At 43.1% G+C, this 14,448-nt stretch overlaps 1 protein-coding gene across 1 annotated transcript in view; it reads right to left on the bottom strand.

The window, feature by feature from the left end:
• LOC127915728 (papilin-like) overlaps window positions 1-12,426 on the bottom strand; it is a gene marked incomplete at its 5' end in the record, with an annotated part of 58,306 nt that extends 45,880 nt beyond the window's left edge. Inside the window, one exon of the mRNA XM_052496106.1 lies at window positions 12,355-12,426. Coding sequence (XP_052352066.1) covers window positions 12,355-12,426 — 72 coding nt within the window. The remainder of the gene's footprint in view (window positions 1-12,354) is intronic.
• Between the last annotated feature and the right edge of the window lie 2,022 nt (window positions 12,427-14,448).

The following is a 14,448-nucleotide window of genomic DNA, read 5'->3' as shown; positions in this document are numbered from 1 at the left end:
TGGACCGTAACAGGGATGACCGTAACAGGGATGACCGTAACAGGGTTGACCGTAACAGGGTTGACCGTAACAGGGTTGACAGTAACAGGGTTGACAGTAACAGGGTTGACAGTAACAGGGTTGACCGTAACGGGGTTGACAGTAACGGGGTTGACCGTAACGGGGTTGACCGTAACAGGGTTGACGGTAACAGGGTTTACTGTAACAGGGTTGACCGTAACAGGGTTGACCGTAACAGGGTTGACCGTAACAGGGTTGATAGTAACATGGTTGACTGTAACATGGTTGACCGTAACAGGGTTGACCGTAACAGGGTTGACCGTGACAGGGTTGACAGTGACAGGGTTGACTGTGACAGGGTTGACAGTAACAGGGTTGACAGTAACAGTGTTGACCGTAACAGGGTTGACAGTAACAGGGTTGACCGTGACAGGGTTGACCGTGACAGGGTTGACAGTGACAGGGTTGACTGTGACAGGGTTGACCGTAACAGGGTTGACTGTGACAGGGTTGACAGTAACAGGGTTGGCAGTAACAGTGTTGACCGTAACAGGGTTGACAGTAACAGGGTTGACAGTGACAGTGTTGACCGTAACAGGGTTGACAGTAACAGGGTTGACAGTAACAGGGTTGACTGTAACAGGGTTGACAGTAACAGGGTTGACTGTAACAGGGTTGACAGTATCAGGGTTGACTGTGACAGGGTTGACCGTAACAGGGTTGACTGTGACAGGGTTGACAGTAACAGGGTTGACTGTGACAGGGTTGACTGTGACAGGGTTGACAGTATCAGGGTTGACAGTATCAGGGTTGACAGTATCAGGGTTGACAGTAACAGGGTTGACAGTAACAGGGTTGACCGTAACAGGGTTGACCGTAACAGGGTTGACCGTAACAGGGTTGACAGTAACAGGGTTGACAGTAACAGGGTTGGCCGTAACAGGGGACGTGTCAAAATGCAGAATGTTGAACTTTAGCAGATCTTTATTCATATATTTTTAAAAAATATATTTATTGAATTCTCCATGTGGTCTATATTAAATAATACTTTATTAAATATAAAGGGCTTTTAACAATTTCTACTTAAAATATCAAAAGGGATGAAATAGGCAATAATTTTGTGGAAAGATCCAAGTGCTCTGGAAGCTGTGAGAGAGCTACACCAACAGTAAGACTGAGAGAGAGCTACACCAACAGTAATAGACTGAGAGAGCTACACCAACAGTAATAGACTGAGAGAGAGCTACACCAACAGTAATAGACTGAGAGAGCTACACCAACAGTAATAGACTGAGAGAGAGCTACACCAACAGTAAGACAGAGAGAGTTACACCAACAGTAATATACTGAGAGAGAGCTACACCAACAGTAATAGACTGAGAGAGAGCTACACCAACAGTAATAGACAGAGAGAGAGTCACACCAACATTAATAGACTGAGAGAGAGCTACACCAACAGTAATAGACAGAGAGCTACACCAACAGTAATAGACAGAGAGCTACACCAACAGTAATAGACTGAGAGAGCGCTACACCAACAGTAATAGACTGAGAGAGAGCTACACCAACAGTAATAGACAGAGAGAGAGTCACACCAACAGTAATAGACTGAGAGCTACACCAACATTAATAGACTGAGAGAGAGCTACACCAACAGTAATAGACTGAGAGAGAGCTACACCAACAGTAATAGACAGAGAGCTACACCAACAGTAATAGACTGAGAGAGCGCTACACCAACAGTAATAGACTGAGAGAGCGCTACACCAACAGTAATAGACTGAGAGAGAGCTACACCAACAGTAATAGACTGAGAGAGAGCTACACCAACAGTAATAGACAGAGAGAGCTACACCAACAGTAATAGACTGAGAGAGAGCTACACCAACAGTAATAGACAGAGAGAGCTACACCAACAGTAATAGACTGAGAGAGCTACACCAACAGTAATAGACTGAGAGCTACACCAACAGTAATAGACAGAGAGAGAGCTACACCAACAGTAATAGACAGAGAGTTACACCAACAGTAATATACAGAGAGAGAGTTACACCAACAGTAATAGACAGAGAGAGCTACACCAACAGTAATAGACTGAGAGAGAGCTACACCAACAGTAATAGACAGAGAGAGAGCTACACCAACAGTAATATACAGAGAGAGAGCTACACCAACAGTAATAGACTGAGAGAGAGCTACACCAACAGTAATAGACAGAGAGCTACACCAACAGTAATAGACTGAGAGAGCGCTACACCAACAGTAATAGACTGAGAGAGAGCTACACCAACAGTAATAGACTGAGAGAGAGTCACACCAACAGTAATAGACTGAGAGCTACACCAACATTAATAGACTGAGAGAGAGCTACACCAACAGTAATAGACAGAGAGCTACACCAACAGTAATAGACTGAGAGAGAGCTACACCAACAGTAATAGACAGAGAGAGCTACACCAACAGTAATAGACTGAGAGAGAGCTACACCAACAGTAATAGACAGAGAGAGCTACACCAACAGTAATAGACTGAGAGAGCTACACCAACAGTAATAGACTGAGAGCTACACCAACAGTAATAGACAGAGAGAGAGCTACACCAACAGTAATAGACAGAGAGTTACACCAACAGTAATATACAGAGAGAGAGTTACACCAACAGTAATAGACAGAGAGAGCTACACCAACAGTAATAGACAGAGAGAGCTACACCAACAGTAATAGACTGAGAGAGAGCTACACCAACAGTAATAGACAGAGAGAGAGCTACACCAACAGTAATAGACAGAGAGCTACACCAACAGTAATAGACTGAGAGAGCGCTACACCAACAGTAATAGACTGAGAGAGAGCTACACCAACAGTAATAGACTGAGAGAGAGCTACACCAACAGTAATAGACTGAGAGAGAGTCACACCAACAGTAATAGACTGAGAGCTACACCAACATTAATAGACTGAGAGAGAGCTACACCAACAGTAATAGACAGAGAGCTACACCAACAGTAATAGACTGAGAGAGCGTTACACCAACAGTAATAGACTGAGAGAGAGCTACACCAACAGTAATAGACAGAGAGCGCTACACCAACAGTAATAGACTGAGAGAGAGCTACACCAACAGTAATAGACTGAGAGAGAGCTACACCAACAGTAATAGACAGAGAGAGAGCTACACCAACAGTAATAGACTGAGAGAGAGCTACACCAACAGTAATAGACTGAGAGAGAGCTACACCAACAGTAATAGACTGAGAGAGCTACACCAACAGTAATAGACAGAGAGAGAGCTACACCAACAGTAATAGACAGAGAGTTACACCAACAGTAATATACAGAGAGAGAGTTACACCAACAGTAATAGACAGAGAGAGCTACACCAACAGTAATAGACAGAGAGAGCTACACCAACAGTAATAGACTGAGAGAGAGCTACACCAACAGTAATAGACAGAGAGAGAGCTACACCAACAGTAATATACAGAGAGAGAGCTACACCAACAGTAATAGACTGAGAGAGAGCTACACCAACAGTAATATACAGAGAGAGAGTTACACCAACAGTAATAGACTGAGAGAGAGCTACACAAACAGTAATAGACTGAGAGAGAGCTACACCAACAGTAATAGACAGAGAGAGAGCTACACCAACAGTAATAGACAGAGAGCGAGCTACACCAACAGTAATAGACAGAGCTACACCAACAGTAATAGACAGAGAGAGAGTTACACCAACAGTAATAGACAGAGAGAGAGCTACACCAACAGTAATAGACAGAGAGAGAGTTACACCAACAGTAATAGACTGAGAGAGAGCTACACCAACAGTAATAGACAGAGAGAGAGCTACACCAACAGTAATAGACAGAGCTACACCAACAGTAATAGACAGAGAGAGAGTTACACCAACAGTAATAGACAGAGAGAGAGCTACACCAACAGTAATAGACAGAGAGAGAGTTACACCAACAGTAATAGACTGAGAGAGAGCTACACCAACAGTAATAGACTGAGAGCTACACCAACAGTAATATACAGAGAGAGAGCTACACCAACAGTAATAGACTGAGAGAGAGCTACACCAACAGTAATAGACTGAGAGAGAGCTACACCAACAGTAATAGACTGAGAGAGAGCTACACCAACAGTAATAGACTGAGAGAGAGCTACACCAACAGTAATAGACTGAGAGAGAGCTACACCAACAGTAATAGACTGAGAGAGAGCTACACCAACAGTAATATACTGAGAGAGAGAGCTACACCAACAGTAATATACTGAGAGAGAGCTACACCAACAGTAATAGACTGAGAGAGAGCTACACCAACAGTAATAGACTGAGAACTACACCAACAGTAATAGACTGAGAGAGAGCTACACCAACAGTAATAGACTGAGAGAGAGCTACACCAACAGTAATAGACTGAGAGAGAGCTACACCAACAGTAATAGACTGAGAACTACACCAACAGTAATAGACTGAGAGAGAGCTACACCAACAGTAATAGACAGAGAGAGCTACACCAACAGTAATAGACAGAGAGAGAGCTACACCAACAGTAATAGACTGAGAGAGAGCTACACCAACAGTAATAGACTGAGAGAGAGCTACACCAACAGTAATAGACTGAGAGAGAGCTACACCAACAGTAATAGACAGAGAGAGCTACACCAACAGTAATATACTGAGAGAGAGCTACACCAACAGTAATATACTGAGAGAGAGAGCTACACCAACAGTAATATACTGAGAGAGAGCTAAACCAACAGTAATAGACTGAGAGAGAGCTACACCAACAGTAATAGACTGAGAACTACACCAACAGTAATAGACAGAGAGAGCTACACCAACAGTAATAGACTGAGAGAGAGCTACACCAACAGTAATAGACTGAGAGAGAGCTACACCAACAGTAATAGACTGAGAGAGAGCTACACCAACAGTAATAGACAGAGAGAGCTACACCAACAGTAATAGACTGAGAGAGAGCTACACCAACAGTAATAGACAGAGAGAGCTACACCAACAGTAATAGACAGAGAGAGAGCTACACCAACAGTAATAGACTGAGAGAGAGCTACACTAACAGTAATAGACTGAGAGAGAGCTACACCAACAGTAATAGACTGAGAGAGAGCTACACCAACAGTAATATACTGAGAGAGAGTTACACCAACAGTAATAGACTGAGAGAGAGCTACACCAACAGTAATAGACAGAGAGAGAGCTACACCAACAGTAATAGACAGAGAGAGAGCTACACCAACAGTAATAGACTGAGAGAGCTACACCAACAGTAATAGACAGAGAGAGAGCTACACCAACAGTAATAGACAGAGAGAGAGCTACACCAACAGTAATAGACTGAGAGAGAGCTACACCAACAGTAATAGACTGAGAGAGAGTTACACCAACAGTAATAGACAGAGTGAGCTACACCAACAGTAATATACTGAGAGAGAGCTACACCAACAGTAATAGACTGAGAGAGAGCTACACCAACAGTAATATACAGAGAGAGAGTTACACCAACAGTAATATACAGAGTGAGCTACACCAACAGTAATATACTGAGAGAGAGCTACACCAACAGTAATAGACTGAGAGAGAGCTACACCAACAGTAATAGACTGAGAGAGAGCTACACCAACAGTAATAGACTGAGAGAGAGCTACACCAACAGTAATAGACTGAGAGAGAGCTACACCAACAGTAATAGACTGAGAGAGAGCTACACCAACAGTAATATACTGAGAGAGAGCTACACCAACAGTAATAGACTGAGAGAGAGCTACACCAACAGTAATAGACTGAGAGAGAGCTACACCAACAGTAATATACTGAGAGAGAGCTACACCAACAGTAATAGACTGAGAGAGAGCTACACCAACAGTAATAGACTGAGAGAGAGCTACACCAACAGTAATATACAGAGAGAGAGCTACACCAACAGTAATATAATGAGAGAGAGAGCTACACCAACAGTAATATACAGAGAGAGAGCTACACCAACAGTAATAGACAGAGAGAGCTACACCAACAGTAATAGACTGAGAGAGAGCTACACCAACAGTAATATAATGAGAGAGAGAGCTACACCAACAGTAATATACAGAGAGAGAGCTACACCAACAGTAATAGACTGAGAGAGCTACACCAACAGTAATAGACTGAGAGAGAGCTACACCAACAGTAATAGACTGAGAGAGAGCTACACCAACAGTAATATACTGAGAGAGAGCTACACCAACAGTAATAGACTGAGAGAGAGCTACACCAACAGTAATAGACTGAGAGAGAGCTACACCAACAGTAATATACTGAGAGAGAGCTACACCAACAGTAATAGACTGAGAGAGAGCTACACCAACAGTAATAGACTGAGAGAGAGCTACACCAACAGTAATATACAGAGAGAGAGCTACACCAACAGTAATATAATGAGAGAGAGAGCTACACCAACAGTAATATACAGAGAGAGAGCTACACCAACAGTAATAGACAGAGAGAGCTACACCAACAGTAATAGACTGAGAGAGAGCTACACCAACAGTAATATAATGAGAGAGAGAGAGCTACACCAACAGTAATATACAGAGAGAGAGCTACACCAACAGTAATAGACTGAGAGAGAGCTACACCAACAGTAATAGACTGAGAGAGAGCTACACCAACAGTAATAGACTGAGAGAGAGAGCTACACCAACAGTAATAGACTGAGAGAGAGTTACACCAACAGTAATAGAATGAGAGAGAGCTACACCAACAGTAATAGACTGAGAGAGAGCTACACCAACAGTAATAGACTGAGAGAGAGCTACACCAACAGTAATAGACTGAGAGAGAGCTACACCAACTGTAATAGACTGAGAGAGAGCTACACCAACAGTAATAGAATGAGAGAGAGCTACACCAACAGTAATAGACTGAGAGTTACACCAACAGAAATAGACTGAGAGAGAGCTACACCAACAGTAATAGACTGAGAGTTACACCAACAGTAATAGACTGAGAGTTACACCAACAGTAATAGACAGAGTGAGCTACACCAACAGTAATAGACAGAGAGAGCTACACCAACAGTAATAGACTGAGAGTTACACCAACAGGAATAGACAGAGAGAGAGCTACACCAACAGTAATAGACTGAGAGAGAGCTACACCAACAGTAATAGACAGAGAGCGCTACACCAACAGTAATAGACTGAGAGAGAGCTACACCAACAGTAATAGACTGAGAGAGAGCTACACCAACAGTAATAGACAGAGAGAGAGTTACACCAACAGTAATATACTGAGTGAGAGCTACACCAACAGTAATAGACAGAGAGAGCTACACCAACAGTAATAGACTGAGAGAGAGCTACACCAACAGTAATAGACAGAGAGAGCTACACCAACATTAATAGACTGAGAGAGAGCTACACCAACATTAATAGACTGAGAGAGAGTTACACCAACAGTAATAGACTGAGAGAGAGCTACACCAACAGTAATAGACTGAGAGAGCGCTACACCAACAGTAATAGACAGACAGCTACACCAACAGTAATAGACTGAGAGAGAGAGCTACACCAACAGTAATAGACAGAGAGGGAGTCACACCAACAGTAATAGACAGAGAGAGAGCTACACCAACAGTAATAGACAGACAGCTACACCAACAGTAATAGACTGAGAGAGAGAGCTACACCAACAGTAATAGACTGAGAGAGAGCTACACCAACAGTAATAGACTGAGAGAGAGAGCTACACCAACAGTAATAGACTGAGAGAGAGAGCTACACCAACAGTAATAGACAGAGAGAGCTACACCAACAGGAAGACAGAGAGCTACACCAACAGTAATAGACAGAGAGCTACACCAACAGTAATAGACAGAGAGAGCTACACCAACAGTAATAGACTGAGAGAGAGCTACGCCAACAGTAATAGACAGAGAGGGAGTCACACCAACAGTAATAGACAGAGAGAGAGCTACACCAACAGTAATAGACAGACAGCTACACCAACAGTAATAGACTGAGAGAGAGCTACACCAACAGTAATAGACTGAGAGAGAGCTACACCAACAGTAATAGACAGAGAGAGAGCTACACCAACAGTAATAGACTGAGAGAGAGAGCTACACCAACAGTAATAGACAGAGAGCTACACCAACAGTAATAGACAGAGAGAGCTACACCAACAGGAAGACAGAGAGCTACACCAACAGTAATAGACAGAGAGCTACACCAACAGTAATAGACAGAGAGAGCTACACCAACAGTAATAGACTGAGAGAGAGCTACACCAACAGTAATAGACTGAGAGAGAGCTACACCAACAGTAATAGACTGAGAGTTACACCAACAGGAATAGACAGAGAGAGAGCTACACCAACAGTAATAGACTGAGAGAGCGCTACACCAACAGTAATAGACTGAGAGAGAGCTACACCAACAGTAATAGACTGAGAGAGAGTCACACCAACAGTAATAGACTGAGAGCTACACCAACAGTAATAGACTGAGAGAGAGCTACACCAACAGTAATATAATGAGAGAGAGAGCTACACCAACAGTAATATACAGAGAGAGAGCTACACCAACAGTAATAGACTGAGAGAGAGCTACACCAACAGTAATAGACTGAGAGAGAGCTACACCAACAGTAATATACTGAGAGAGAGCTACACCAACAGTAATAGACTGAGAGAGAGCTACACCAACAGTAATAGACTGAGAGAGAGCTACACCAACAGTAATATACTGAGAGAGAGCTACACCAACAGTAATAGACTGAGAGAGAGCTACACCAACAGTAATAGACTGAGAGAGAGCTACACCAACAGTAATATACAGAGAGAGAGCTACACCAACAGTAATATAATGAGAGAGAGAGCTACACCAACAGTAATATACAGAGAGAGAGCTACACCAACAGTAATAGACAGAGAGAGCTACACCAACAGTAATAGACTGAGAGAGAGCTACACCAACAGTAATATAATGAGAGAGAGAGCTACACCAACAGTAATATACAGAGAGAGAGCTACACCAACAGTAATAGACTGAGAGAGAGCTACACCAACAGTAATAGACTGAGAGAGAGCTACACCAACAGTAATAGACTGAGAGAGAGAGCTACACCAACAGTAATAGACTGAGAGAGAGTTACACCAACAGTAATAGAATGAGAGAGAGCTACACCAACAGTAATAGACTGAGAGAGAGCTACACCAACAGTAATAGACTGAGAGAGAGCTACACCAACAGTAATAGACTGAGAGAGAGCTACACCAACAGTAATAGAATGAGAGAGAGCTACACCAACAGTAATAGACTGAGAGTTACACCAACAGAAATAGACTGAGAGAGAGCTACACCAACAGTAATAGACTGAGAGTTACACCAACAGTAATAGACTGAGAGTTACACCAACAGTAATAGACAGAGTGAGCTACACCAACAGTAATAGACTGAGAGAGAGCTACACCAACAGTAATAGACTGAGAGTTACACCAACAGGAATAGACAGAGAGAGAGCTACACCAACAGTAATAGACTGAGAGAGAGCTACACCAACAGTAATAGACAGAGAGAGCTACACCAACAGTAATAGACAGAGAGAGCTACACCAACATTAATAGACAGAGAGAGCTACACCAACATTAATAGACTGAGAGAGAGTTACACCAACAGTAATATACTGAGTGAGAGCTACACCAACAGTAATAGACAGAGAGAGCTACACCAACAGTAATAGACTGAGAGAGAGCTACACCAACAGTAATAGACTGAGAGAGAGCTACACCAACATTAATAGACTGAGAGAGAGCTACACCAACATTAATAGACTGAGAGAGAGTTACACCAACAGTAATAGACTGAGAGAGAGCTACACCAACAGTAATAGACTGAGAGAGCGCTACACCAACAGTAATAGACAGAGAGAGAGCTACACCAACAGTAATAGACTGAGAGAGAGCTACGCCAACAGTAATAGACAGAGAGGGAGTCACACCAACAGTAATAGACAGAGAGAGAGCTACACCAACAGTAATAGACAGACAGCTACACCAACAGTAATAGACTGAGAGAGAGCTACACCAACAGTAATAGACAGAGAGAGCTACACCAACAGTAATAGACTGAGAGAGAGAGCTACACCAACAGTAATAGACTGAGAGAGAGAGCTACACCAACAGTAATAGACAGAGAGAGAGAGCTACACCAACAGTAATAGACAGAGAGCTACACCAACAGTAATAGACAGAGAGAGCTACACCAACAGTAATAGACTGAGAGAGAGCTACGCCAACAGTAATAGACAGAGAGGGAGTCACACCAACAGTAATAGACAGAGAGAGAGCTACACCAACAGTAATAGACAGACAGCTACACCAACAGTAATAGACTGAGAGAGAGCTACACCAACAGTAATAGACTGAGAGAGAGCTACACCAACAGTAATAGACTGAGAGAGAGCTACACCAACAGTAATAGACTGAGAGAGAGAGCTACACCAACAGTAATAGACAGAGAGCTACACCAACAGTAATAGACAGAGAGAGCTACACCAACAGGAAGACAGAGAGCTACACCAACAGTAATAGACTGAGAGAGAGAGCTACACCAACAGTAATAGACTGAGAGAGAGTTACACCAACAGTAATAGAATGAGAGAGAGCTACACCAACAGTAATAGACTGAGAGAGAGCTACACCAACAGTAATAGACTGAGAGTTACACCAACAGGAATAGACAGAGAGAGAGCTACACCAACAGTAATAGACTGAGAGAGAGCTACACCAACAGTAATAGACAGAGAGAGCTACACCAACAGTAATAGACAGAGAGAGCTACACCAACATTAATACAGTGAGAGAGAGCTACACCAACATTAATAGACTGAGAGAGAGTTACACCAACAGTAATATACTGAGTGAGAGCTACACCAACAGTAATATACTGAGTGAGAGCTACACCAACAGTAATAGACTGAGAGAGAGCTACACCAACAGTAATAGACAGAGAGAGCTACACCAACAGTAATAGACAGAGAGAGCTACACCAACATTAATAGACAGAGAGAGCTACACCAACATTAATAGACTGAGAGAGAGTTACACCAACAGTAATAGACTGAGAGAGAGCTACACCAACAGTAATAGACTGAGAGAGCGCTACACCAACAGTAATAGACTGAGAGAGAGCTACACCAACAGTAATAGACTGAGAGAGAGCTACACCAACAGTAATAGACTGAGAGAGAGTTACACCAACAGTAATAGACTGAGAGAGAGCTACACCAACAGTAATAGACAGACAGCTACACCAACAGTAATAGACTGAGAGAGAGCTACACCAACAGTAATAGACTGAGAGAGAGCTACACCAACAGTAATAGACTGAGAGAGAGAGCTACACCAACAGTAATAGACTGAGAGAGAGAGCTACACCAACAGTAATAGACAGAGAGCTACACCAACAGTAATAGACAGAGAGCTACACCAACAGTAATAGACAGAGAGAGCTACACCAACAGTAATAGACAGAGAGCTACACCAACAGTAATAGACAGAGAGCTACACCAACAGTAATAGACAGAGAGAGCTACACCAACAGTAATAGACTGAGAGAGAGCTACACCAACAGTAATAGACTGAGAGAGAGCTACACCAACAGTAATAGACTGAGAGAGAGCTACACCAACAGTAAGACTGAGAGAGAGCTACACCAACAGTAATAGACTGAGAGAGAGCTACACCAACAGTAATAGACTGAGAGAGTTACACCAACAGTAATAGACTGAGAGAGAGCTACACCAACAGTAATAGACTGAGAGAGAGCTACACCAACAGTAATAGACAGAGAGAGCTACACCAACAGTAATAGACAGAGAGAGAGCTACACCAACAGTAATAGACTGAGAGAGAGCTACACCAACAGTAATGGACTGGGAGAGAGCTACACCAACGGTAATAGACTGAGAGAGAGCTACACCAACAGTAATAGACTGAGAGAGAGTTACACCAACAGTAATAGACTGAGAGAGAGCTACACCAACAGTAATAGACTGAGAGAGAGCTACACCAACAGTAATAGACAGAGAGAGAGTTGCACCAACAGTAATCGACTGAGAGAGAGCTACACCAACAGTAATCGACAGAGAGAGAGCTACACCAACAGTAATAGACTGAGAGAGAGAGCTACACCAACAGTAATAGACTGAGAGAGAGAGCTACACCAACAGTAATAGACAGAGAGAGAGCTACACCAAAAGTAATAGACAGAGAGAGAATTCCACCAAGATGAATAGTCAGTGAGAGAAGGTTTTTGGGTCATTTTGCAACCCGAGCATGTTGTTTACCTGGATATTACAGGAGCTGTAGGACTTGTCTGGTCCCACACAGTTATTCCCTCCGTCAGTCCTGTAACAGGGTCAGAGGTTATTCATGGTTTAAAGAAAGGATAAAGATTAGAGCTAATTCATCAGTAATCTGGTCCCAGATCTGTTCTGTCTTGCCAATACATGTTCGGCAAGACAACATCCTGGAACTTGGCAAAACAGCATAAACAGACCTGGGACCAGGCTACAATCAGTGGGCTCAGAGCTCCAAGGCGGAACTTTCCCCTAGCTACAGACCTAGGATCAGCTTCATCAACCCTAACCTCAACCTTAATCATTCGTGGGGGGAAAAAAAACTAAACTGACCCTGGATCAGCATTTGAGGGCAACTTCGCCCTCTTAACCGGGCTCAGAGCAGAGATAATTACACGATGAAGATAATGTAGTCATTAAGGCTGACCTTTCACCTACATCAGTACACAGGAAGGCTGCAGGCAGTGAATGTTCACGCCAAGTGACACCCTATTCCCTACGTAGTGCACTACTTTCAACCACAGCTCTATGGGTCATGGTCAAAAGTAGTGCCCTATAAAAGAAATAGGGTACCATTTGGTACACAGTCCCCCCTATAAGAGCTTTGGCTTCCTGCAGTATGTACAGCAGAGGAGGCTGGTGGGAGGAGCTATAGGAGGACGGGCTCGTTGTAATGGCTGGAATGGAATAAATGGAACTTGTGTCAAACGAAAAGCAGAAACCACACGTTTGACTCCGTTCCGTTGATTCCGTTCCAGCCATTACATGGAGCCTGTCCTCCTATAGCTCCTCCCACCAGCCTCCGCTGATGTACAGGGTCAGTTTTTTTCCACTCATGGTTAAAGTCCTCTTCCAGTCTCCTTTTTCACCTTTTTTAATTTCAATTTTTTTTTAAAGTTTTAACAATAGCTATTGCACAGAAACATAAGATGTAGTTTATACACCCCCACCCAACATCCTACCCCCTTAATGCCTCTGATCAGACCTAACTCATTAAGTGGGTAGTTGGGTATTGGTCTGCAATTATATGAGGGGACCCTACAAATTCTTACAAATCCATTCATTTTCACCTCATTTATCACTTGATTTACTTAACAAAAGGCACATCTCAATAGGTGGACCAGGTATAACATGCACAAGTCGGGGGGGTCTCCTTTATTGTTCCCGCAAGCATTGGGATGACATCACATCAGACCATCAGTCCAACTCCTTGAATGTCCAACCACCTTGAATGTCCAATCTCCTTGAATGTCCAATCTCCTTCAATGTCCCATCTCCTATCTCCTTCAATGTCCAACCTCCTTCAATGTCCAATCTCCTTGAATGTCCCATCTCCTTCAATGTCCCATCTCCTTCAATGTCCCATCTCCTTCAATGTCCCATCTCCTTCAATGTCCCATCTCCTTGAATGTCCAATCTCCTTGAATGTCCAATCTCCTTGAATGTCCAATCTCCTTGAATGTCCAATCTCCTTGAATGTCCAACCTCCTTGAATGTCCCATCTCCTTCAATGTCCAATCTCCTTCAATGTCCAATCTCCTTCAATGTCCAATCTCCTTCAATGTCCAATCTCCTTCAATGTCCAATCTCCTTCAATGTCCAACCTCCTTCAATGTCCAATCTCCTTGAATGTCCAATCTCCTTGAATGTCCAATCTCCTTCAATGTCCAACCTCCTTCAATGTCCAACCTCCTTCAATGTCCAACCTCCTTCAATGTCCAACCTCCTTCAATGTCCAACCTCCTTCAATGTCCAACCTCCTTCAATGTCCCATCTCCTTACAATGTCCCATCTCCTTACATGTCCCATCTCCTTGAAGTGTGCAGTTGTCTAATGTGATGTTAGAAACATATTTGTTTACCCTTTAGTGTGTGTACTTGACTCTATTTATACTTGAGGAAAAAGTTCAAAAATCACTGGATGACATCTGGAGGATAGGGGGGTTAGGGGGAAGGGAAGCTAATCCTAGATCTGCACCAAAGGGAAATTCCCTGTGGCCCACACAAGTTGGTGTTGGTAAGGTGTTGGTAAGAGCTGGTATTCAGAGGGTGGTGTTGGTAAGAGCTGGTATTCAGAGGGTGG

The sequence above is a fragment of the Oncorhynchus keta genome, chromosome 35 (assembly GCF_023373465.1).
Source record: "Oncorhynchus keta strain PuntledgeMale-10-30-2019 chromosome 35, Oket_V2, whole genome shotgun sequence".
Lineage (NCBI taxonomy): Eukaryota > Metazoa > Chordata > Actinopteri > Salmoniformes > Salmonidae > Oncorhynchus > Oncorhynchus keta.
The sequence above is the reverse complement of the archived record's forward strand: the minus strand, read 5'-3'. Positions and strand labels throughout refer to the sequence as shown.